General features: G+C 42.7%; 1 protein-coding gene across 10 annotated transcripts in view; it reads left to right on the forward strand.

Annotated features, from left to right (window-relative positions):
• Positions 1 to 238: 238 nt before the first annotated feature.
• GRM8 (glutamate metabotropic receptor 8) overlaps positions 239 to 27497 on the forward strand; it is a 643193-nt gene continuing 615934 nt past the window's right edge. For 2 of the 10 annotated variants that reach the window (XM_078376740.1, XM_073000567.2), the window contains exons 1-2: positions 22229 to 23468; positions 25052 to 25918. In XM_078376740.1, coding sequence (XP_078232866.1) covers positions 25409 to 25918 — 510 coding nt within the window. In that variant the 5' untranslated portion in view covers positions 22229 to 23468; positions 25052 to 25408. Of the gene's footprint in view, positions 760 to 1398; positions 1582 to 22201; positions 23469 to 25051; positions 25919 to 27497 lie in introns of those variants that run through there. The other 8 variants (XM_078376739.1, XM_078376738.1, XM_078376737.1 and 5 more) reach the window with 8 other exon arrangements.

A 27497-nucleotide genomic window follows, 5' to 3' on the forward strand; every position in this document is an offset into this window, starting at 1 on the left:
GGCGGCAGCATTTGCTTTCCTGATCGTTTGTCCTGTCAGAGCCAAATAAGGTGGGGAAGAAAAAAGGCGGTGGCGGGAAGAACGTGGGAAAGGGGTGGAGGGGAACAACGACTCGTGTATACCAGGAAGCTTTGCCAGCGGCGGGTGTGTGTGTGTGTGACGGGGAGGAGCGCAAGGGAAAGTCTGCCGTGATGTTTCTCACCTAAGATTCAAACCGGGCGGGCGGGTGGGGTGAGGTGAGGTAGCTTGTCGGGGTGGAAGATGCAGGTTTTCCTTTCGCAACCCGAGCTTTCCATCTGAAAGTCTGCGGCATTTTCGAAAGTGTCTGGGAGATTTCTGGCTCGTTCTGGGGAAAGGTTCCCCGGGTTGGGGATCAGAGGGTTGGCCGGAAGGGCGGCTGGCTGTCTTGCGGGGAGAGGAAGGAAGCTCTTTAGTACTTTGCTTCTTCTCCCCTTTCTCCTTCTTTGCCCATCATGGCCAGCCTGGGTGCTGGAGAAGAGGGGGATTAGGAGGGGTGCTTTCTAGACAGACCAATAGCGGCTGCCAGTGGGAGTATTCGTGTGTGATTCACATGGAAGAGGCTCCGGGAGAAGCGCCGCCGCCGCCGCCGCCGCCTGGCTTTCAGCACCACGGACAGCTCCACAAGTGCGGCGGCGCCCTCCTCCGGTCCCCGCCTCGCCGGCAGGCAAGCCACACGCGCGCCGGAATGGAGCGGCCCGAAAGAGGCGCCCAGCCCAGGGCGTCTCGCCTTCATCCAGGGTGAGTGAAAGGACGGGGCGGGGGGAGGGGAAGAGGGGAAGAAGGGAGGGGGAAATGCGTGGGTGGGACAGGCTAGACCTTCCGCCCTCCCCGTCCCCCTCCCTCTCCGCAGCTCGCCGGCCGACGCTCCCTGGAGAGAAGACGCAACTTGGGAAAGCCCAGCCGCCGAGTTGACCGCCCGCCCCCCCGACGGAGAGTTTGCCGGCGGAAATTGGTGGCGGGGAAGACCGAGGCCGGGAGGTGGGGGTTCTTTCTTGGGCGATCTTGAGCAGCGAAGGAGGAGGAGCGATTCCCCCCCAAACCCCCCCCCCAAATCCGGTCCCCACCTCGCTTTTTAGCCCGGCGGGGCCGAGGCACTCCGAAGTCCGAGAGTCTTTTGGCTTCTCAAGAAGTTTGGGGAACGCTTAGGATGGAAAGGCGGAGGATCGCCGGGCGTCGGTGTGTGTGTTGGGGGGGAGGGAAACCGCCGCTGCCTGGCGGGTCTCCCGTGCTTTGCAGCAGTGATAGGATCGCCCTGCCTCGTCCCGATCTCCGACGGCGATGGGGTGGGTTGAGGAAACGGCGGCGGCGGCGGCGGCGCGGGGGGAGGGAGATGGTGTGGAGAGGGGGCGGGGAGTCGGTTTGAGTGAGAGAAAGAGAGGGAGAAAGAGAGAGGCTGGTGGGCTGAAATTACCTAATCCTCCTCCTCTCTCTCCCTCTCTTTCTCTCTCGGTCTCCCCGGGCAGCGTCGGCGGCGGCGTCTCTTAATTCCGCCACTGACCTCCGCCGTTTCTTGGAGCGCGATGGAGCGGCGAGTGTTGACGATCGATTGGGGGCATCGAGGTATCGAAATATGTCTATATTTTGCCTCTGTGGGGGGGGGGGTGCGGAAATCGGGGTGCTTCGGTGGTGGGGTGGGCGAAAGGAAGCGGCGGTAATCCGGGAAGGGGCGTCAGAGAGGAACGGAGCCTGAGTCCAAGTTTGTGAGAAAGAAAGAAAAACCGGGACTTATTAGTGAACCATCCCTTGTGCGGCCGGGCGATCGGAAGTGCTTGGGCTTGGGGCGGACTTGAAAGAGAGCCGGGGAGAGCTGGAATGAATGCCTGGCGAGTCCTTTTGCAGCTTGAAAGAAACTGGCGGCGCTAGCAGACGGCGATCAAACAGGCATCCCATATCTGTGTATAAAACAGGCATGGCAGGAACCCAAATAGGCTCGGCTGACACCCCAGCAAGGGAACGCAGACAGACAGACACCCCACCCCACTTTTTTTTTTAAAAAGCCCCACAACAACCTTATGGTTCCCCAGAAATACCACTAGCTCCTGATATTTTCTCGTTGTATGCGGTTGATGATTTTTGAGAATGTTTGGCTATTTGTGACAATCAGCGTCGAGGTACTGGAGCCGCGTGGAGTTCAATCCGGAGTGGCGGAATGCACCATTTCCCTCGGATATGAAGGGCTTTCGCTACCCCAAACTTCCCACTAGGAATAGGCAAAGCGGGTATTTGGAGCGGGGTGGGGGTGGGGGTGGGGGAGGGGAGTCTGTACTTCTGCTCAGCACGATTTCTGCCTCTGATCTCAGGATTGAAAGGTTTAAGTAGCTTATTCGTTTCCTCTTTGAACCCAACCGCCCCGAGGAAGGAAGTGGAGCATTAAGGCGCAAGGGAAAAAAAAAAAAAAAACAACAACAACAAAAACACAGCAAGCCCACCCTGTGGAGGGAGAGCGAGCCGAAGTCGAAGTCCCCCCGAGGCTCGCTGGAGCTGGTGAAATCGCTCGGGATTGACACGTGTGCCTCCTGGTGTGAATGATAAGGAGGCGGCGGAATTGGGGGGGGGGGGATTTTAGCTGTCAGGTTTTGTGAGATGCGACGGAGCCCCGGGGAGTCCACACGTCGATCGACTCCCCTGCTTTGTCTTCCAGGGGAGGGGAACGGCAGAGAGCCCCCCCCTCCCAGGTCTCCCAGCGTCGCGAACCGCTCAAAAAACAGCTATTTATAGAGAGGAACCGGAGAGGTCTCTGCTGAAGGAATCTCGTCCCCTTTGGAGATGCCTGGGCATCTCTTTTTGTGGCCGCTATTTTGGAGACAGGGAGGGGAACGGATCGCATTCAAGGCACCCGCGCAGGTGTACACACACACACACACACACACACACACACACACACACACACACACACACACACACACACACACACACACACACACACACACACACACACACACACACACACACACACGGGGGGGGGTAATCGGGGCATGATAGGTATGCGTGTTGTCATTGACATATTTGCTTTCCGAAAGAAGCAATAACATTTTTTAAAAATTTAAGTGCAGAACAGCTGTATGGGCTCAATCTGAGCACATACACACATTCTCTCTCTCTCTCTCTCTCTCTCTCTCACACACACACACACACACACACACACAGAGAGAGAGAGAGAGAGAGAGAGAGAGAGAGAGAGAGAGAGTCATCAGAATGGCATGAGAAATCTTGTGGAAATTAGTTGTAAAGAACAAAGTATTTTCATTCTGATCCCGGCACTCGCTTCTTATCCTCCCTGTTTCTGAGTCTACACAAAAGATAGGAAGGCAGCGAGATAATGAAAGGATACTGTTGGCAGTTTTGTAGCAAAATGCTCCGTCTCCTCTTGTTAGGTGCAGTCTTCCAATTAGCGTTGCAATGCCTTAAGGAGCAGAAGGAAGACGTGCAAAACCAACCGACAACAGAGGGCCCTCTTCTAAGAGGATTTACTACCCATGTACATAGCAGATTTCTGTGGAACTGGATAGCAAAAGCCTGCTTAGTACCTGAATTAACTGGTCTCCCAATCCTGAACCTCTTTACTCTGAAGCATGTCCTATAGGTATCAGTGAGAATCCCAAATGAGCCCAGGATGAGGTTTAAAGTGCCTTAAAGAAAGGCTGTTCCCACCAGTCAAGTGAGATATTCAGGGTATTTTTGGATGTTTGTAGACAGAATGTTCGCTGCTGAGAAGGAAAGTGCACTGAACAGTTTAATATGAACATGACTCTCATGGGAGAGAGAAAGGGTGGCTTAACTATGAGGGACAGCAAGGTTTGCATCAGCCAAATGTACAAAAGGTTGGCAGAGCCAGTGAAAGCTTTGCCTGGGCAAAGTTGGCAGTCAGACAGCCCATCATCCGAGCTGACGGTGACCTTGGCAGCACGAGGGCAGCAGTGCTCATTTTTGGATAAATCGGTCTTGAAAAATTCTCTAGCACAAGAAGGCTTGCTCGTGGAGATTAGGTCTGTGCTTCACCTGTTCCACCTTCTTTGTCATTCTTTTTTGGCAGCGGGATTTAATTTCCCCCCTTTATTTTGTAAGGTCCATTGTAATGAAACTCTTCCTTACCTGCTTCATGCTTGTTCCCCACTCTTCTAAATTGATGGTTTTGGATCACTGATGCAGCAAGAGGAACTTGAAATAAACTGGAACTGCAGTGATCTGCTGACTGGAACTGAAGTTCTTTAGGCTGTTTTGGAAAAGTCTGCCTCGCACAAAGAAAGTCAGGGATGTGAAACTGTAATACAAAAGATGCTCCCTTTGAAGGACCAGTTTGACACAGAGAACAGTCTTGTAATCCTCAGTATTCTATTCCCCATTTCACAAACTTTTATGGGAACCCCCCCTCCACTTTGGCAGAAGAACTTGAATGTTCCCTATATAATATATTCATTTATTTGAGTTTGTGTGCATGTGTTTCTCTGACTGTAGCTGCAATCTATGGAGAATGCATGTGGCAGAACTAGTTAGGTTTGACATACATGTTTTCTCTTCCTGGGGACACATCCTATTGGGATGATGAGTTAGCATAAGGCTTAGCATTGATAGCAGTGTTGCCTGAGAGGCAAAGTGTTTCATTTGCATGAAATTAGTGATACTTAAAAGAACCTTGCAAGGTAGGTCAATGTTATTATCATTATATTGTGAATAAGGGACTTAGAGACTTCCACATCCTGGCCATTGGCACTGGATCCTACCAGTAGGCAGTCCAAGCACTGGGTCTTACCAGTTAGACCCCTTTCATTCTTATCAGTAACCAAATAGGTCATTATTTATATTGGTGGTGTATGGAAGTATGACTGACCCCCAGAAACCATTTTCTAGCTCTCAATATTGCGCCTTAGATAGGACAGAATTGCACAGAAAAGGGAATCCCTTGTTTATAACAAATATATGTGGCACTGGGGATTCTAGAAAAAAGGCAACTAATGGGCGACATGATATAAATTTATCGCATGACATATATGGGGTGTCAAAAATAGATAGAAAGAGAACTCTCTTCCTTTTCATTCTTTTCCACATACCCACCGTACACATTTTTTTTTAAAAATGCTACCAAGTTGATTCTTTTCTAGGGTTTTCTAATACAATGAATTCAGAAGTGATTTACCATTTCCTCCTTCTGGAGTTGGTCTCAGACTGTGCAGTCTGACAAGGCCATATAGGCTGGCTCTTTTCCCTGAAGGCATACTGTGGAACTGAACTCCCAGTCTCTAGCTCTCAGCACAGAACACTACAGACTGAGGTCATGCAATGAATCTGGCTAGTGGAAGGTCCGGGACAGACAAATAGTTCTTTACATGTTGCATAGTGAAACAGTGAAATGTGCTTCTAGAAGATTTGGTTATGGCCATCAAATGAGATTGCAGTCCAGGTGGCTAGGCAAAATCATGAAAAACAAGGCTACCAGGTATCCTGGCCATATAGGGAATGTCCATGTGTTGAGGCATTGTGCCTTTGGATACCAGCTGATATGGAGCAAAGATCACCTGTTGCCCTCTGGTCATGCTTGTGGGTTTCCATGATGACCATGATGTAAAGGTGTTGGACTGGATCAGCTCCATGCAATCTTTTTCTGCATCTAATACTGATTGGAGGGCTGAGGGCTACACCTCTGTGTGTATACATGAATGCACACACACTGAATGCACACATTCACAAACTTCCCCCACATATTAGTACATAAGCACATGCCCTTTATACTAAAAAAGTAGGTGGGGAACACATTAGGAGCAACTGAGGGCCACATGCATCCCCACATTGTGTGTTGTGCACCCTTGGTATAATCCAATAGATCTCTTTCAGTGTTGCTATGTAGTGAATAGGGTAAGCCACAGTTACAGAAATATATAATTTAGCATGACCTGGATGATTTTGGCAGTTTGGATGATGGGTGACCAACATTCCTGCACCGAAGCCTCCTCTTAATGCAGGCAATATGCAGTGGACATTGTTGCCACAGCCAATGTGCCTTTCCACTTCCTTCCATTGGTTTTGTTGCCTTATAGCCTCAACATTCCCAACAAAACTTGAGAACGTTGCCGTTCTGGATGACAGTGTTCAGTGACCTACTTCTTTATTCATGGAACTGGCTGCCTCCATTTGTACAAACCAGCTTCCTCAAAACCCTTTCTCCCTTGAATGGGCTTCTATCACATCCTACTCTTGCCTACTACACTGTTTTTATTAACTTACTCTCTAACAAGGGTGGGAGGATAGCATATAACTATATTTCCCACCTTTGCAGATTTATCAGCAGCAGGGTAACTAAAGAAATGGAACTAAAGAAATCAGTATGGAAAGGGGCTTAAGTATTCGGCCTTCCCTTCCTCTCTTCTTTCCTCTCCAGTTATGCAACTCTTATTAATTTTGCAGCACCAGCCACCTGCATTTAAAGTTAAAATAAAAGCGCTGGGATATTCAGTTATGGATCTTACACATAATGTATAATGTATAGTCTCTGGCATTCTCAAAATTCCTACTAACGGAGCTGGCAGTATGTAAACTATGCAGCAAGTTGGGGGGGGGGTTCCTTATTTTTTGTCACAGGGAACATGGTTCGGGCAGTCAACCATAATGTATCACTGGGACCAACAATTACTACACCTTTAATGATGAATTACTTGCTTTCTCTCAGATTGATGTGTAGTTAAGGAGCAAGTCTATTTATTTATTTATTGGGTTTCTATCCCACCCATCTAGACCAAAAATCTACTCTGGTGGTTTATAAATTTAAAAACAATAAAATCAAAAACATATATTATATATTATAGATCCAAGGTGGCAAATGTATAAGAAATTAAGACATGGCAGGAGGGAAAGCCTACCCAAACAGCCAGGTTTTAAGTTTATCCCTGAAAACACCCAGAGAGGGAGCCAGGCAGATCTCCACTGGCAAGTTGTTCCAAAGGTGACGGGCCACTGCCAAGAAGGCCCTGTTCCTCATTCTTTCCTTCTGGACCTCCCTCGGCGTTAGGCCCCTCAGCTGTCCAGCCTAACTGGAATAAGTGACTCTGGCAGAACTGGGTGGGAGAAGGCACTCTGCCAGACATCGAGGTCCTAAATTGTTTAGGGCTTTATATGTAATTGTAAGAACTTTGAAATCAATGAGGAAATGAATGGGCAACCAATCCAACTTGGCCAGCGTCGGGGAAATATGTTGGTATCTATTCACCCATGTAAGAAGTCTGGCCACCCCATCTTGTACCATCTGAAGTTTCTGCATCAGTCTCAAATACAGCCCCACATAGAGTGCATTACAGTATTCTAATCTTGAGACTATAAGTGCATGGACCAAAGTAGTGAGCACCCCCACATCAAGATAAGGACGCAACTGGTGATCCACCAAAGGTGGAAATGTGCAGAATGGACCACTGATGACACCTGGGTCTTCATGGTGAGCGCTGGTACCAGATGTATATCCAAACTGTGAACCTCACTCTTGGTGGTAAGAGTCACCCCGTCCCAAAGGAAAGGGAATTTCCCTGACCACTGATGTCTGGGACACCCACCCGAAGGACCTCCATCTTGCCCAGATTCAGCCTCAGTCCATTCACCTGCATCCATTGCTGAACATCCCCCAGGCAGCACTCAAGGGATGAAACAGCATCCACTGTTGTTGGAAAAAAGGAGATGTAGAGCTGAGTATCATCAGCGTACTGATGACACGAAGCCCCACATCCCCTGATGACCCCTCCCAGCAGCCTCATATAGATGTTAAATAGCATTGGAGAGATAATCAAGCCCTGCGGAACCCCACAATTGAAGCTCCATGGGGCTGAGAAACTCTCCAATCTGCACTCTCTGGGAATGGTTCTCCAAGAAGGAACAGAGCCATGCAAGAGGCAGGCCACCGGTTATGCATGCCAGATCGGCATCCTCCTCCAGAAACAGATCTTGTATAATCTGGAACTTATTTGATACATATCTGGCATTCAACAGCACCAGGTTTAGAGTGGAGGGCCAGCTGAGTTGACTACCTCGAGTCTGGCAGGAGGTCACAGTGCCAGAACAATGAACAGATTTCAAGCATCTGTTCACCATTCTTCTAGAACAAATGGCAACAGCACCTACACCATATCTCCCTCTGCCAGAAATCACTCTGATGTTAAAAAGTCCCCCTTGGGGCGGGGGCAAGCCTTCCACTCCATGCCAAGCAGGAAAAAAAAAGAGAAACCAAAAGATTTAATGACTAAAGAGTAGCTGATAATTAATAACAGAATTAACAATCAAATCAAATAAATGATCAAACAAAAGTAAACTGTAACATAATAAATGCAATAAGATCCAGAATCAGACATCAGTAACAATATAAACAAATTAAACAATTAACACTATAACTCATATAGAATTATCCAAAAAAATAATTTAAGGAAAACTAAACAAAATAAAAATAAAAAAGAGCATAGGCAAAAAGCCCCCCCCATCACCCCTCTCTCCCCATTGCAATGAATGGGATATGACTGGATTGGTAGCTGAAATGCATCTATGATCACCAGTACTGTATGTCTATCAGTCAGAATTAGTCACATTAGCCCACATGTTTAATAGAGGGCATTACAGGACTTCTTTTGATTGTATGGTTTACATGATTGAATGATTAATTTAATTCATTTAGCCCACTGACCATAATAACATGTACAAAAAGGGACAGAAAAGAACAAGAAACTACATGACTATAATTAATCATCATACAGGAATACAAGATGTAGCAGCAGTAAGCATCAAATCTATGCAGTTAGCAGTTTATTACCATTTCTGGTCTAGTTGATAGAATTAGATTTTAATATATTGCAACATTCTGTGCAATTTTATTATTTCATCTTTCTGAACATATTGCAAGTAACAAGTTGTCAGAATATCCTGGAAAAACTACCAATATGGTATAAATTAACTTCCCTCTAATAAAATTTCCAATAGAACAATATGTGTCAGTGTTTCGTTATCCCACACAACAGTGAGATAATTTCAAAGTTATAGGGATTCCTTCATGATGGCCCTCCAGCAATTTAAGCTTAACCTTGCTAGTGTAAAGGTTACAGAATACATTGGTTTAGCTAAATTCTGCAAATAATCAGAATTTTGCATAATGTTAATTGGTGTGCCATTGATGGGCACAAATTGTTTACTTGAGCTACCTGATTTTGATCCTCTGTGTTTCTGAGTCCTCATCTAACTAGCTGCTAAGCTTGTGTTTTCTCAACCTGAACAAAAAAGTTCAATGAGAAAGCAAGCATAGTTGCTAAATGAGATATGACTTGCTTGCAGCTAGATTCATTATTTATATGGCATTCTTTATTCATCATCATCGTCATAATCAAATTCTACTTTTCCTTTAGTGAACTGAAGGTAAAGTACTGTTTCCCCGAAAATAAGACAGGGTCTTATATTAATTTTTGCTCCAAAAAACGCATTAGGGCTTATTTTCAGGAGAGGTTTTATTTTTTGTCATGTACAACAATCTACATTTATTCAGATATAGTCATGTCGTCTTCTGGTTGCTGCACAAGGGTGGAGGGTTTTTTTTACTGAACTGGGGCTTATTTTGGAGGGGCTTATATTACAAGCATCCTGAAAAATCTTACTAGGGCTTATTTTCAGGTTAGGTCTTCTTTTCAGGGAAACAGGGTATGTGTTTCTCTTCTGTGAGGTAGAGTTTCATGGCATAGGGGAGCCTTGAACATGGATTTCTTGAATCCCCATCCAACATTCTAGCTACTTAGACCACACTAACTTTCTACAATGTGTCATGCACATCCTGGGTGGATTGAAACAGAAGACAATGCCCCCCTTGCTTTGAGCGCAGCTCCCTTCCCTAGCTTTGTCCACCAGGCCCTAAGAAGACATACATGTTACACCTCATGATGCTCTCAGCCAAATGACCAAACTATTTATTTGGTCCAGTCAAACAGCAGATGGATGAACAACATATGATTACAATGATTTAATGACTGAAATCCTGCTTGTTTGTTTTTTGTTTGTTTATATTATTTATATGCTGTCTTTCCCTTCAGAGGGGACATAAGGTGGCTCACAAAGACTAAAATCATAAAACAAATGTTTTACAAATACTGTATAAATATCATATTAAGATAAAGGTAAAGGTTTCCCTTGACAATTTTTGTCCAGTCGTGTTCGACTCTAGGGGGCGATGCTCATCCCCGTTTCCAAGCCATAGAGCCAGCGTTTTGTCCGAAGACAATCTTCCGTGGTCACATGGCCAGTGCGACTTAGACACGGAACGCTGTTACCTTCCCACCAAGGTGGTCCCTATTTATCTACTCGCATTTGCATGCTTTCGAACTGCTAGGTTGGCGGGAGCTGGGACAAGTGACAGGCACTCACTCCGTCACGTGGATTCGATCTTACGACTGCTTGGTCTTCTGACCCTGCAGCACAGGCTTCTGCAGTTTAGCCCACAGTGCCACCACGTCCCCCAAATATCATATTACAAACAATTAAACATCTATTAAGATTAAAAACCAAAATTGAAAACAATTTGCTTAGCATCTTAAGTCACAACTAGAGAACGCACATTGAATCAGTGGAACTAAGGAAGAGATGACTCATGAAATCTCATGTATTCTCTGGGCCCACTCCAGTTGCAATTGACTATTTTAAGTAGGAGGATTTCAGCCCATGTTTGTTTTAGATTGTTTGGGTTTCTGTGATCTGAATTATTTTTCTAAGTACCATGGGGCCATTGTTTCCTTACCCTCTTCCTCTGTCACTTGTTTTCTTTTGAGTCATTTTGTTCCTTCAAATGTGTTGCGCTGTATTTTACATATGTTTTCCAAATTAAATGTGTGATCTTCTTTTCTGGAGATATATCAAAGGAAGAACATGCACAATAGTAGGATTTCATGTTCTGCTGTCTATGTTTAATTTAAAATCTCTTTTCCAAGTGAGAATTGAATGTTTTTTTAAAATTCTTTTTTTAATGCCGTCAGAACATTGATATTGTAATTTATTGTTCTGGCAGAGATAATCTCTTCTATCAGAACATTACCAATTTCAGTATTCTATATGTTATCAAATTGTATCACTGAACTGTGCAGCCTGAATGGGCTTGACATTTCTTTAAAAATGTAATCGAAAATAATGTGTGCGAAGTGGCTTGGAACTACTGTTTCTTTTCTATTTTCATCTAGCTCAAGGAGTTGACTAAATGACTGTACAGAATAAAGATATGAACCCATTCCTGTTTGAAGTTGGGGGAGATGGATAAGGATGCTTAAGCATTAATGTTTCCTTGGGATATGGATGTGCTCATTCAATATACCAGGACCCTTAGGCAACACATTAATCTCATATTCAGTCTGCCTTGACCATCTTTTCTTGGGCATGGCAGATATAGAGGGGCCTGGCATATGATGCTCTGGCCCTCCTATCCACAAGCAGTGTGTGTGTGGGGGGGTGACAAAAAACTAATCAGAGCTTGGGAATAACTTGTTACAAATAATGAGTTACATTTTTGGCCTATAAATTACAGACTCTTCCATCCAGCATGACCATCCCCTTTTACAGATTCACTAGTACACTCATGCTGATGCCCCCCCCCCACCTGTGCACAATCTGGATTGTTGCTGCAAAAAGAATATGCTTGTAAACAAGTATTTTTATGCTGATTCTTCACACCCAGCTGCTGGATTTTGTCCCACAGGAACAAAATGTAATTGAAAATAATGTGTATTCAGACTTGTTACATGAATACACGTTTTTGAAAAATAACTTAATGCATTTCTGTAACCTTTAGGAAGCAGGAAAGTAAGAAGTTGCTTTAAAAGTTGTAAGCATAATTTTAAATACTTCAGAAGGCTTAGAACTATAGTTGAACTAGTTCATATTACTTTTTACAAGAACTACCAAATTACTTTTTAAAGGTAACTTTCCAAGATCTGAACTGATACAACTATGGTCTTAAGTTGCATTCTGCCTTCCTATGTTAAAAATCATAAATGGCAATTATAGCACAACACAAAAGAATCAGATGCTTGCTGGCAAGCAGCTTTCTAGGAAGAAGAAAGATTAAGTCCCTGTCATTTTAAACTGTAAGAAGTTGTTACCATTGAAGTCTGTCTCATTAAAATATGCATGATTTCTATACACTGTAAAATGTCTGCAGTTCCGTGTCGGAGTATACCTTTGGTAAGCAAAAGGGCCCCAATTTAATCTCTAATGTAGCTCAGTGGTTTATTTATCTGGCTGCAGTGCCAGAGATTGAGAGTTCAATTCCCCACTGTGTCTTATTGCAATCAGAGCCAGCCTGTGTGGCCTTGGGCAAGCTGCACAGTCCCAGGGCACCCGAATAAGAAGGGAAAGGTAAACTACTTCTGAGTATTCTTTACCTAGAAAACCCTGAAAAAGGTCACCATAAGTCAGAATTGACTTCATGGCACATGAGTGGTATAACAGGGTAGCCTTCATCAAACCGCTATTTTGACAGGTGCCCCGCCCTCTAAGGCGGGTCTTACGGACTCAGGTAGCGCTTTCTGGGTTTGTCTATGGTTTTGGAGTCCAAGTTCTCTTGAATTTCAGCCTTTGGGGATGTCTGTGTACAGGGGTGCTGGTTTTCCTTGTCCTCCATATTCTCCAAGACGACCCGGTCTCTGCAGTGCTCTGCAAGACCGCGCAGTACGCTCTAAAACAACCGCGGTGGTGTTCCAGCAACCTCTGCGGCCTTTCAGACCCAGGAGGGCTAAGGGCATGTCGAGACATGCCCATATAGCCCTCCCATTTCTAGCCATGCCCCGCCAACCTCTCCCCATTGGCCTACAGGACTGCAGGGCTGGCGCTGCCCTTCGGGAGCCAATCCTCAGGCCTCCCTAGGGTCACGGGGAATCCCCAACTCTAGGAATGCCCCTATGGGTCCACGGTGACCTCAAACAGCCCTCACGTCACACCCTCAACCCACCCCTTCCGGAGGAAGCAGCCTGGGCAGATTCTTGCCCCGGAAGTCCCGGCCCGGCCCCCGGAAGGGGCCTGGGTCGACCCTGGGGCCCGTAAGACCCGCCTTAGAGGGCGGGGCACCTGTCAAAATAGCGGTTTGATGAAGGCTACCCTGTTATACTACTCACATGATTATTATCATCATCAGGGAAGGTGAGGAGCTTTTGAGAATAGATCCAGCATTTTGGTAGCTCCTGTAAAGTGTAGATTAAAATCAGGAGTGGATCGTCACTTTTGTGAACCTGGAGTCACCAACCATCTCTGGAGCCCATTATAACATTAGATATGGTGAAGTGGCTGCAACAAATTTAGGGTGTTTGAAAGGGCAGCAAATTGTAACCTATTTAATTTGCTATTATTGTTTTTTCCCTTGTTGGGGATAAAAAGAGATGGTTGTGGGGGTGTTTTGCTTCATATACAAAATAACTTGGCTGGCTTTAGGTAATTCTCACCTTGATTTGGGTAACTTGTGGGTGTGACATGTGGATGACTGCCTCAGGCAGTAAAATGACTTAGGCTGATTCTGTGAGAGTCTGGAGGGCCACAGCCAATCACTATTGACAGTACTGAGTACATCAGACAGAATATAAAGCGGCCTTTTATGTTACTTTTAGGTTTGTGCTTGTTTTTTGCCCAGTTCTCAACCCATAGGATTCTTTGGGACTATTGCTGTATGGAGGAAGTAACATTTGATTCTACCAATGGAGCTTTATTTTCTCATCGGTGAATCAAGCCTTCATTCAGGGAAAGAACAAGACATTTTGTATGCTCCAAAATCCCAGATTCAGTCTTTGAGCATCTTGAGTCAAGAATTTCAGGCAGCAGAGCTCAGATACAGAACCAGAAATAGTTACTTCTTCTTTAGGGTACTTGGTCCCCCAGATGATAGAGTGTGGTCCCCATCATTCCTCAACATTGGCTATGTTGGCTATGACTAATGAGAGCCGTAGTCTAACAAGATCAGCCAATCCACACCTTCCCCACTATCTTAGCAGACAATACTGGGCCCAATTGACTGTTAGGTTTTTATAAGGCAGGTGTGTGTATTCATTTGGGTGTAATGACACCATTACAAAGTGAATTACTACTGGGAAACAGTAGCTGGAACTGGGAGTGCACTGGATTAGCCTTCAAATCATCCATCCATCTGCATCCCCAGAGATGGCTCCATGTGGAAAAATACCAACTTCTGTAATATAAGACATTCTGCAATGTGAAAACATCAGCCATTCGCCAAAATAATCCAGTTTTAGAACAGTGCCATTTCCCCCCTGCATTGCAGCAATGTGCAACTCCATAGTATATCAGAGATAAACTGGGAAATGGTACTTTTTTTGAACTACAGTTCCCAGCATCCTCTAACTAGCAAGGCCAATAATTGAACATGGTATGCTAGGTAAGGGTGTGATCACAAAGAGAAATAGATCAGAATTGGGAGTAGTTTGATACAATTTATTCCCTGGTAATCTCATGACGCATGGGGAAATGTGGGCTTGTCTGACTCTACACCATGCCCATGCTGTCCCTTTTTGGTCCAGTTGTAGGGCTTCTGCTTTTGGGGGCCAGGCTGGAGTGATTTCCCAGGAGACAGAAGGGTCACTTTAAGGGAGATCACCCCCATTAAAGAGACTCTTCCTGGTTCGATCAGTCATGTGCCTTTGCAGCACCCTAAGTTCTGATTCTAGTGATGGGGAGCCATGGCTTTCCTATGGTTTTGTCTACAACTCCCATCTGTCTTAGCCAGCATACCTGGGGTAAAAAATAATGGGGGCTGCAGCCCATAAACCTCTAGAGGGCCCCAGTTGCCCACCCCTGCAGTACTTGTTCAAATGGGAACACAAGACGGATGCAGATGACAAAGCCGTCGAGACAGGTCAAAAGCACCAAAGATCCATCTAATTTGCAGCATCATGTGCTGAAGAGCAAACAAATCATGAAAACTATCATGTGGGAATACAGAGTTTCAACAACCATCTTGTGAAAAGGCCAAGTGCTTTGCATTTGTATTCATCCAAGTACAGCCACTATAAACAAAACTCCCAACAGTCTTCTTGCCAAAATGAACCCAGTTGTTTGCAGAGAACTAGCATTGCAATGCATTATTTAGAGTTCATTAATACAAAGTACACCGGTGCTGACATGGGTAACTTCTGTCAGAAGTAATGAGCTTGTAATAAGAATAATAAGAACGATGACGAGTCCCATTAGCCTCCTTTCTTTCCGACTATTCCATTGTCAACATGGAATTACATGAAGAGCATGAATGTACTCTAGCCGCGTCTGGTAAGTTATAGCCACTCCTGCACATCGCCAATCATACTTCAATTCTATTGACATCAAGGGAGACTTTGTACATGCAGGAATGTCTTTAAGGCTGTAGGCCATGATTGCCAGGGAAGGCAGGACTTGCAGAAGCTACCCATTTTTATTTTCTTGCAGAAAAGATTTCCATTTCTTTTTTTGTTGTTCCCACAACAATGGATTTTCTTGCATTAAAATAATAGCCTTTAATCTTGTCAGACATGGATCCACCTTTCACTCCAAAGTGCAACCCTATTGCTGCTTGGACTCAGTATTCAGAAACTCCTGACCACCAAAGCCAGGTTTCTAAGGGCTATCATCCAAAAACAGAAACGTTCCCAAGCTCTGACATGTTTTCACCTGAACGGAAATGTCCGTTTGAGTTTATGTCTCATTGAAAGAAATGCTGTACAGACAGATGTACCTGCAACTAGATGCACAATCCCACTGGCATCTGGATGTGCATCTGGCTTATACTTGGGATGGTTCCTGATCAAACAAGCAATGTCTGTTTTTCCACATGGATCTCCTTGGTTGGACTGGGCCATCTTTGTCTGCTTTCTCTCCTCCTATCCCCATGCCTTTCACCCTGTCTCCTCCTGTGCATCTTTTTCTAAACAGTCTTAAAGTGATGGGGTGTCCATACATTTTAATTCCATCTCATTGTCAGTCACACTGCTTTGTAGCTGAACCAAAATAAAGTGAAAGCACCCTGTTCGCCATAATTATTGATTGTATTTGATGTACATTAGGAGTGGCCATCCGTTCCCAGAAGCCTTAGCCTGCATAACCAATTGTAAGAACTTATTGAAGTTGTAGTTTTAATATCTGGAGGACCAAATGTTCCCCACAAGCCAAGTTTATCAGGAGCTTTCCCCAACCACTGGTCACAACTGTGAAGGAAAACTCTTCATACATTTGGAGTAGTTCGGATTTATAGTTACGCAGACTAGATTTCAGTTTAAATAAAAGTTCTGACAATAGGACAAAATTGTCTGGATTCACAGCACAGCAAGTCAATCTTTTTTTCATTTATCTAAAAAGATTCAGTGATAAAAAAGCAAATAAAAGTTCATGGAAAAAAATTCTCCTTTAACTGCAGGATCTCACCATAATGCATATGTATTGCTGTAATACAGTATTTAATATAAATTGCAAAACATCCCGAGCTGTGCCAGATAGCCCAGGCACTCCTACAGAGAAATTTTTCTGATATATCTGATATAAATTGACAAATCCTACAGCATAATGATACCATTGCTAGAATCGGTCCCACACAACCTGATAGCTATCCATGGGATAAATGGGAGATCTTGAATGCAATGCATGATCATCTCAAAGTTATCTCATGGAATATAGTAGGGTGGACCTCGAAGCAAAATGATCCCAACTTTCTAGAACATCTGAGGGCTCATGATATAGTTTTTATTCAAGAAACATGGTTCACCAAGCTAATCAAGCTAAATGGATGTGCTGTATATAATCTGCCCGCTGAGAACACCAAAAGGAAAGGTAGACCTTTCTGTCAACTGGCTCCCCACTTGTGGGAATGGCCAGGCATATAGTCTTTGGGCCTAAGACCCTTTTGTTGGTCAGTGTTTATATCCCACCCTTCTCATCTCAGAAAATAATAAAACAAGCTTGAGAGGACCTGGAAAATTATATAGTAGGACTGGAATGCAAACTCCCTAGAACCCAGCTACTCATAATGGGGGACTTTAACGCAAGATTAGGTTCAAATAAGAGCACACTCTTTTCTTCTAGTTTATAGGGGGCAGCTGAAAATGAGATCTTTGCCCCTAGCTACGATAGAACATCCAAAGATACTAAGGTGAATTATGGTGGCATCTGTATGATCCACATGGTGACTTGCCTTGGTCTTATAATATTGAACAGGAACCCCTGCTATGACAAATGCCCTGAATTCATATATGTATCGGGACATGGAAGCAGTGCTGTGGATTTTGTGCTGATCTCCCATTCTTTATTTAGAGAAGTACTAGAATTTTCTGTAGGCCTAAGGCTGGATAGTGACCATCTGCCCCTTAATGCCACCCTACTACTTTCACAGTCTGTCCCTCTGACTACAAAACCTCACCTGCAGGATAAATTTCTAAGCTTCAAACAAAAGAGAATACACTGGACTGAGGAAACCCACATAAGCTAGAAGGCTTATTTGGCTCCGCTGGGGGGGGGGGGGTGTTCCCTAAAAAATTCAATCATAGGAGCCACAAATGCCACTACTGCTGTAAATAACTACTGAATCCTAATCAATGCGATGAATATGACACTAACCTCCAAACAAATGATTCCACAAGCCTCATTAAAGATAAGCAGCTCCAAGTGGTTTGACAGGGAACGTTACATAGTTAAAAAACAACTGAGAGAGGTACAGTATATAACAATTATAGAAAGGAAAACCTAAACATATTTCCTGTAGAATATTATGATATAAAAAAGATATATAAACAATTAATAGCACTTAAAAAGAGACAAGCAATTCAAAATGGATTGAATGCATTAATAGAATGCACTTTAAATAAAAAAATAATCTAAACTCTTCTGGGCTCTTGTCACTGATGCCCTGAGCTTGTCCTCAAACCAGCTCAGCTGTAACATCTCAGTGGACATCTGGGAACAGCTCTACTCTATTCGGGGACATTAAAGAGTACTCAATAGATTTCTTTCCAACTATAAATTTAAATGACACTCCTCCATGGAGGCCGGTCACAGTGACTGAAACCAAAACCCTAATTAGAAGTATGAAATCAGGCAAGGCCCCGGGAACAGATGCCATTCTCCCTGAAATGCTAAAGATTAACATGGATTGGTGGGCACCTCTGCTGGCAAACATGTTTACCCATATCAATAACTCAGATAAATTTCCTATCACTTGGTTCAAAGCCATAATAATACCTATCTTTAAGAAAGAAGAAAGAGGATACCTAACCAACTACAGACCAATCTGTCTACTCTCTGGGTAAATTGTACTCCAATCATTTAAATCGAAGACTACTTACATGGATAGAGGAGGAAGATATCTTGGGGAAGGAACAGGCAGGATTTAGAAAGGGTAGATCAGCAAGAGAGAACAAAGGGACAAGGTCAGAAAGACACAAATCAAAGGCAGCAGATCAGAAATGCAAAGAGAACAAAGCAAAAAGCAATGGAAGCATGCAAGACACATCGAAAATGGGGGAAAAAACCCAAAAGCAACCAAACCCCCCAAGACCCATCGGAAATGGGGGGGGAAGAACAAAAAACAAACAAAACCCCAAAGACCCATCACAGCACAGAAACATAACACCCCAGCTGAAAACCACACTACAAAAATACCAAGAACAGCTTTTAGAAAGCATAAGGCAGCATCATACCATAGCAGGCAGCCTCCTTGTATCACACACTCTGTAACTGCCAGGGCAAAAGAGGTACAAAGAAGCAGCCTTTTTCGGCACCTACAGTTAGCAATTTGAATTTCCCATCTTTTTCCCCTGTCTTTTTCTGTTTATAAGTCAAATTGGTCATAAGTAGGGACAGTCGTAAGTTGAGGCATCACTGTACCAACTTGGATTCTAGGATTTCACACTATAGAGAGTGTTCTTTCAATTTTTCTAAGATCCATTCTGGGAATGCCAAGATGTGCCCCTGCAGCTGCCTTATGCTTAGAGACTGGTCTAACATCACTAGAATGCAGTGTTTGGTTCTTTGATTTTAGATATTGGAATAAGGTAATACATGCTGATCCCTCAATGGGACATCTTAACCTTATACAGAAAGATGTCCATAATAGCTCACTCTCCCAGCCAAACTGCATCTATTAGGGCTCTCTATAGACTTTCTTTATGCCCAGGAACCCAAAGCAGCCAACTATATCTTAGAAAAGCGGATTAGGGACATTGACTTCCAATATTCTATTTCAAATGCTCACAAAACATGCTCCACCTTGCACCTTGGCCTAAACTACAATTTCTCCCAAAGTGCTAGGTATTTTGAGATTCTGATTATCCAAAAATACCAGCACGTCTTCTCAAGAGCCCAATTTAGCTGTCTCCAATCCACAATTTTAGATGGGCGATATTCTGGCACCCCTTACAAAAAAAGATTGTGCCCTTGTAAGAATAGAGAAATTGAAACTTTGAAGCACATCCTTTTTGAGTGTAATTTTTTTTTACAGAAATGAGCGTATCATATTCCACAAGCCCATAATGAATTTCTTCCCAGGTAGGACTCTGATTTGGCATACTAAATATTTATTAAACGACACAAACAAGATAACCACCAAATCACTGGCCAAATTCCTTCTTTCTGCCCAAAGAATACGAAAGACAATCTTGACCTCTACCTAAGCCCGCCATAAAAAACTATGTATGGGTAATCTCTTTTATTAATTTGTACTGTTTTAGCTATCTTGAAATGTTTTAATTGCTTACATGTATGTATGCTATTGAGTGGGAGACCACAAATAAAGATTGACAGACTGAATATAAATCAATAGAGCAAAAATGGTGTGGTTTGAACAAACCAATAAGAATAATGAAAGCTTTTACTTATTCAATGACGTAAGGCGCCTGAAAGTAATTCTGTGTAATGTTATTTTCATTCCATCAGACTGTGACGTATTCTAGAAATAATGCATTATAAGCCATTCATTTTCTCTTTCTGAGTCTGGTTTGGACCATTAACAGCAGTGAATCATATGTGTCTGTTTTTGCAGTGGAAAAATTTAACCTGTTGATGCACCATCATCAAATTGTATATGTAGTGTTTTATTCTACTCATGGGCTTTACTTTTGCTTCCCTACAGTATAAATGTTGGGGCATTTATAGTGTGTAGAAGCATAAGAAATCCCATAGGCATTACAAAGCACGACATACACATTTGATGCTTGTGCATCAATGGGTTAGATCATTTTTATAGTCAAATAAAGGACATCTGATGCATTGTTATTAATGCTCATAACTCTTCTGGAAGAAACCAATTGAATTGTTTATGATGCAGCAGTTTTGGAATATATCATAATTCAATGCAAGGAAAATTATATTGCACTGAATTACTCTTAGCCTTTATGTATTATCAGAAAACACCTTCAACCCACAACTGTCCATAGAGAGCTCCAAGTTACTTTTTGTTCTCATTTCCAGAATTTTAAGCCAGCATGGCCACTGGAGGATTCTGGGACTTGTGGTCAAAAAAGTAACATTTCCAAACCCTGCTTGTTAGTGTTTATATATAAGTGACACCAGGATTTAATATATATATATGCAGAAATAGTCAGTAGTGACTATCATTTGGTAGTCTGGAAATTAGTCATTTTGTGATAATTACACCAAACGTTCTGTGTAAGGGTTGGTGTTATGCCAGAAGAGGGAGAGGCATGAAGGCGCAAGAGGACTTGTCAGCATGCCTGCTTTATTGGTGCTAATGCTGATCCAGTATGCTACAAGCAAAACCCAAGTCATCATATATATATCTCAGTTTTTTCTTACTGATAACAGTTCCAACAGACATGTCAAGTGCATGTTGGCTAATTTACTAATTAAACAGTTAAAGGTTACATGCCCCATCAACTGTCTGTATCAGGGTAGGAAGCCTTTGGGTATCCCAGGTGTTTTGGGAGAAGACTTCTGAAATCCCTTATCACTGGCCATTTTGAGTGGGGAGGAAGGCAGCTGGAAAAGAAGAAGGTCAAATGTGAGATGGATTGACACCCTAAAGGAAGCCAGAGCCTTGAATTTGCAAGAACCACACAGGGCTGTTAAGCACAGGACATTTTGGAGATCACATGTTCATAAGGTCACCTTAAATTGGAGGTGACAATAAATGTAACAACAACAACAACAACAACAACAACAACAACAACAACAACAACAACAACAACAACAACAACAACAACAACAACAACAACAACAACATTTTTCCAAAGCCAGAAATAAGCCTCCTTTTTAGGAGCCAATGCTAGAAACACCAGACTGTGTCCTGGAGCATCCCAGAGTACTACAAGAAATACATAAATCCATGAAATCATGATAGCTGAAAGTGGCATCTCACAAAGGATTAAGTGCTTTGGCCGTGTCTTGGGCTCCTTGGGAGGTGACTAATCCTACCACATCTCAGCATCAACTGAATCACTCAGTTCTTGTCAGTGGAGAATTTCCTGTCCTAAGAGAGGCGCTGCCAAAATGTTGACTAGCACAGACTCTTCTGAAGGCAGGCAGTTCTGAGTTTTCACATTGTGGAAATCAATCCTTTAATTAATTATATATAAAAAATTGCCTTCAAAGACATTATAACTTAGGCTGAATCCTGTGCACACTCAGTAAGCATGAACAGGCATCAGAAAAATGGGGTATAGTGACCTATTGAGTGAAGATCCGATGAAGAAGAACCAGTGCTCTTCAAGAGCAGAGTTTGGTGAGTTAGTGTGGACAATTCGTTATGTAACTCTTTGTGAAGCCCCCAAAAGGAACTGTTTGCCCTTGTGGAAAACGTGTAGAGACTTGTGATGCTCCTCATTAAGTTCCTTCTTCTTTTCATATGACTTCGTGGCTCATTTGCGGAAAATCAGCCATCTTAAAAAGTAAGAAAATGTCCTTAGACCTGAAAAAAGAAAAACACCTGGGAATGCTCCAGGAAAGCATTTTCAGCCCCCCCCCAACCAACAAGAAAAAAAAATGAGTAAAAATCACTTGTGGCACTAAAGAAATGAAGAGTTTTATCAGTTCGGGCTCTTTGGCCGTGTTCCTTCAGAACATGGCCAAAGAGCCCGAAAAACCCACAACAACCATTTTTATCAGTTATTGTGTTGTTTGTAATGTCGTGATGTTAACTTTACCCTCCCGAAGTGACATCATATTGGGTTAGATAATTACTTATAACACGTTAGGCAAAATCCTGTTCATGGAAGAGTACTATGAAGCCATGGTCTAGTAAATATGCTGGCCTGCTACAGGGAATTACCACCATTCTGCAATGCACCAGGGGAAGTGCTTGGTGGTTAGAACTTGAGTTATGCCCATACTGCTCTGAAATTATTTGCTCGTTTCTTCCCAGCAGGGGGGGCTGGTGGATTGGGATGGGGACAGCTTCCCCTGACCCATGTGTGAGCTGACCTCACTTCCAAGTTTTACTCAGGAGATGCTTGCAAAGTTATATTTACTGTCTAAAGTTAAAGTCCAGAACACTACTTTGGCTAGCTCCGTCTGAGCTAGTTCACTGAAAAAGGATATTTTCATTTCCATTTGCCTCGTAATCCATTCCTGTGGCTTGCATCACCATTTCAAAAAAAATTATTCTAGCTATGCTTAGGGAAGAAAAAAGTATTTTTCCCTCCTTGAAAACAAAACAACCTTGCGTCTTCTGTTTCTGTTGAGATTTAAGGATGAAGTACATTCAACATCATATATACAATGAACCAATTCTGCATTTCTTTAAGACTTGCATTAGAATTCAGGAGCATGCATACAGACTGCTTATAATGTGAACAACCAACTCAGCATACGCAGTATAATTCCTTGGGATTACTGTTAACTGTAGATACATCTTCTGGGAATATTTTCTACCTGGAGGTTGTATCTAATAAATGTAAAGTGGATGTCTAGTGATTTGAGGTTAAAGATGATTCATAACCACCTGGGCCAAATTCTACCTTCTGAATTATACATTGTGATGCATGCACCCCTAATGAGCAGCTTAGTACACAGGTAGCAGGCAGCCAGAGGAAGGTAAGTGTCTTCAGGATCAGGCTCGCAGGAAGGAATCCATGCAGCCAAAAGAAAGACAGTTCCCTCCTGAGAAACAGCTGGAGGAGCCAGGGTCAAGGAGAATAAAAGGGCAGAACTGGGAAGACAGAAGGTCATTGCCTATCTCCAAGGAAGAGTATGCAAGAAGCTGTCTACTCTTGTGTGGTTTGTTTGTTTGTGACAGGAGTGAGACACTGGAGACTCAAGTCACATGCTTGGACAAGGCTATGTTAGCTTGACACCACCTCATTTTTTGAGATGCAAGTGAGGGAAGGGGGCAGGTAGAGAGGAGCTGCATAGCCTGACTTCTTTTGCTTGTTTATGTAAGCCTTCCCTCAAAGGGGTGCTTCCTGGACCTAAGCTCTCCTCTCCTTCCTGCTTTCCAGAACCTGTACGCTGGGGAACTCAAGTGAAATTAACTGAGTCCCAAGCTGGCAAGTGGCACCCAAGGTTTTAAAGACTGTAATTCAACTGTATTAGACTATGGAGGAAAAGGCAGGGGGAAAATCACATGCTGTACCACTAAAAAAAAAAGCTGTTCTGAGCCAAGAAGCTCAGCTGGAGTCCATGGAGTTACTGCTGGGGGACCTAGCCCTGTTGGTGGGGCTGGCAGGAGTGGAGTTGGTAAAACCACTCCTTAAGTATCTCACTTACCTTGAAAGCTCTATTAGAGTCACTATAAGTCACTTCCTACTTGATAGCACAGAACACACATGTTTTCGTTAAACCCATAATTGAAAACTAGAGTACTTAGAGGTCTAAGTCATTGTTGCAGTGGTTCCAAGAGAATGCCTTGTGATATGCAGTTGATTCATTGTAGCAAGCTAATAGCAGCTTTTAACTGTGGATTTGAAATCCAATGCCAATGGGAAACCTAGTTTCATTCACTTATCCTATGGTCAACCACATAGGGCAATAAGTAAATGAGATGGGAAACTTACATTAAAAAAGTGCTAACAGTTAATTACCTGTTGTTAATATGTGCCACCACATTGCTTTGTACATATGGTGACCCTACGAATTAGTGACTTCCCAAAGGTTCTTTTGTTAAGAACCCTGCTTGAGTTTTGCAAACTCAATGGCTTCCTTTAGTGAGTCAGTCCATCTTTTATTTAATCCCCCTTTTTTCCTGGCATCGTTTTTTCCAGCATGTCTCATCTTCTCAGGATGTATCTAAAGCAAGATAGTCCCTGTTTAGTTAATTTTGCTTCTATAGAATTTCTTTCTCACAGTCCATTATATCCATAACTATCAGTAAACTTAAGATAGATACTGAGCTTATTAACAGTATCTGTTAATTAAATGGTTTGTTTACCCCTTTATTCTATCTTTCCTATCTCAGAGAACAAGGTAGAGTCAGGCAGGCAGAAGATCATTTAGAGCAGTGGTTCTTAACCTTTGTTACTCGGGTGTTTTTGAACTGCAACTCCCAGAAACCCCAGCCAGCACAGTTGGTGGTGAAGGCTTCTGGGAGTTGCAGTCCAAAACTCCTGAGTAACCCAAGGTTAAGAACCAGTGATTTAGAGCATGATAGTATTGTGTTATGTTTCTGTTAGAGTAGACCTTTGGCCAGATGGGTGGGATAGAAATCAAATCAAATCAAATCAAATCAAATAGAATGAATGAATGAATGAATGAATGAATAAATGAATGAATAAATAAATAAATAAATAAATAAATAAATAAATAAATAAATAAATAAATAAATAAATAAATAAATAAATAAATAAATAAATAAATAAATAAATAAATAAATAAATAAATAAATAAATGTGGGCAATGGATATGTTATTAATTCTGGAATAATACATTTTGTGAACTCATGGTTTATTTGTATTTTGGATATTGATCATTGACCACAATAAAGTCTATCTAGCTATTAATGCAAAACATTAATGAGAAAAAAAAATGAAAGGTGAAAGCTCAGAAATCAGATATATCCTTGAAAAATAAAAACAGTGCAGCAGGAAATATAAGATCGATGAACTAAGCCATTTCTCTCTGTCTGATGTTTCAGGAGGATCTCAACTTCAAGACACAATCCAGGGATGTGAATTTGTGACATCTTTCCAACTTTGGAGGCACTTATACTAATATTAATGTGCAGACACTGAAAACACTCAGAAGGCAAGGTAACACATGACAAAGTTAATCCAAATGGGTTCTTTTTTTGAGAGACATCTTGACAACTTCTGTTGAACAACATCATCAGCGAAAATTGAGAACCCTTCTTTTCTACCTACTGCACGGTCCTATATTCTTATCCATTGGGCACTAATGGTAGCCTTCAGAAGGGGTGGTTCCAAATTGTCCACTTCCTCCTCTAACAAGAAGAACATCTGGGTCTTTGACTGCCACCCCACCATCAGAAAAAATGGTATACAAGGGGAAGCACTTAATCTCCTGCCCTTGTTTCTTCCTGCTTGCAGCCAAATTCTGCTGGGTGCTCCCAATGATTCATGGAACTCATGGCCAGGAATATGCCCACTCCATTCGACTTGATGGGGATGTCATCTTGGGAGGACTCTTCCCTGTCCATGCAAAAGGAGACAGAGGAGTACCTTGTGGAGAGCTCAAGAAGGAAAAGGGGATTCACCGGCTTGAGGCAATGCTATATGCAATTGATCAGATCAATAAGGACCCGGATCTTCTTGCCAACGTCACCTTGGGTGTCCGGATCTTGGATACTTGTTCCAGGGACACGTATGCTTTGGAGCAGTCCTTAACATTTGTACAAGCACTGATAGAGAAGGATGGGTCGGATGTGAAATGTGCTAATGGAGACCCACCTATTTTCACCAAGCCCGACAAGATTACAGGGGTAATAGGAGCAGCTGCGAGTTCAGTGTCCATCATGGTGGCTAATATTTTAAGACTTTTTAAGGTAGGTGTGCTTTAATTCTTCATCAGATTCATGGAACATAAGAAAGTGGTTCAGCAGTGGTTCTGATAACCCAGCAAAAAAAATACTAAGGAAAATTTTCTCTTTTTTTCAATAAGCAAAAACCAACATTTCTTTAATAGCATAATAATGGCAGTATTTGAGTATTGGGATAATTTCTGGAATGTTAAGTATCTTCCAGTTATACTGAATATAATGCATCATGGCTGAGATGCCACTGAGAAATGGCTCATGTAGAAGGTGGAAATATTTTGGTGAGGAAGAAAAAGAAATGTCTGCTTATATCCATGGTTCTGGACTTGAAATATTTAGTATCTTCAGTTTTATTTTTCATGTTAATTCATTATTGTTGTTGAATTATTGTTATTATTGTTATTATTGTTATTATTGTTATTGTTGTTGTTGTTGTTGTTGTTGTTCTTCTTCTTCTTCTTCTTCTTCTTCTTCTTCTTCTTCTTCAGTTTGCTTGTAGAAGGCTCACAAGTGGGACAATAAACCCCCAAACACACACAAAACAAAATAAACACACACCACAACAAAGTGTTTTCTTATCAGTAAGTACAGTACCATAAATACATGGATATATGTCAGGCAAAAACAAAATTAAAAAAAGACCAAAATGTTATGTTTTAATGGGAGCTTTTGTGGACAAGACCACTTCCTCAGATATGTCCATGAAAGCTCATATTAAAATACAGTAGTTAGTCTTTAAGGTGCCACAATATTTTTCTCTTCTTCATTTTTTTTATTTTTGTTTTCACCTGATATGCTAGTGGAGACTAAGATGGTTATATCTTCTACAACTACTAGAAATGTGTGTATGGCTTTCCAGGATAAAGATCCCTGATCCAAAATGTTTATGGTCAAAGATTGTTTATGGTCAAAAATTTGACCATAAACAAAATGTTTATGGTCAAAGATTTTAATCCATACTGAAATGCTGGATTGTTAGATTAGGCATCCTTCAGTCTTGAGAGACTATGGTAATGTGCTCTGAATTGAGGTCTTGAAACAACGTCTGGTGTGGCTGAGAAGCTCAATTCGAGAATGACAATTCCTTCCACACTGAAGACAAATACAATCTGTCCCCTGTCCAGCTCCCTGACTTTGCTGGCTTTGGGACTGCCTCTTTGCCTCGGCCTGCTGAGCAAGTGCCCAATGGGAGAGGTCATGATGCACCACCAGGCTGAACGCTCAGATGTCATGGTTTCCCATCTGCCGTTGAGGTCCATTCCTAAGGCCTTCAGATCCCACTTGCAGATATCCTTGTATCGCAGCTGTGGTCTCCCTCTGGGGCGCTTTCCCTGCACTAATTCTCCATACAGGAGATCTTTTGGATTCCGACCATCAGCCATTCTCATTTACATGCCCGAGCCAACATAGATGTCGCTGTTTCAGTAATGGATTGTAGTGTTGTGGTAAACATACCTAAGAACGTACTGTGAAACATGCTAGACTGGACTTAAATGTCTCCCTGCTTCAGCATTCCTCTTCACATTGTGTCCAGTCATATACAGATGATAAGTCCATCAGCAGGATATAAGTGTTCTACTCATGCTCC

Source organism: Pogona vitticeps, chromosome 5, assembly GCF_051106095.1.
Source record: "Pogona vitticeps strain Pit_001003342236 chromosome 5, PviZW2.1, whole genome shotgun sequence".
NCBI classification, from domain to species: domain Eukaryota; kingdom Metazoa; phylum Chordata; class Lepidosauria; order Squamata; family Agamidae; genus Pogona; species Pogona vitticeps.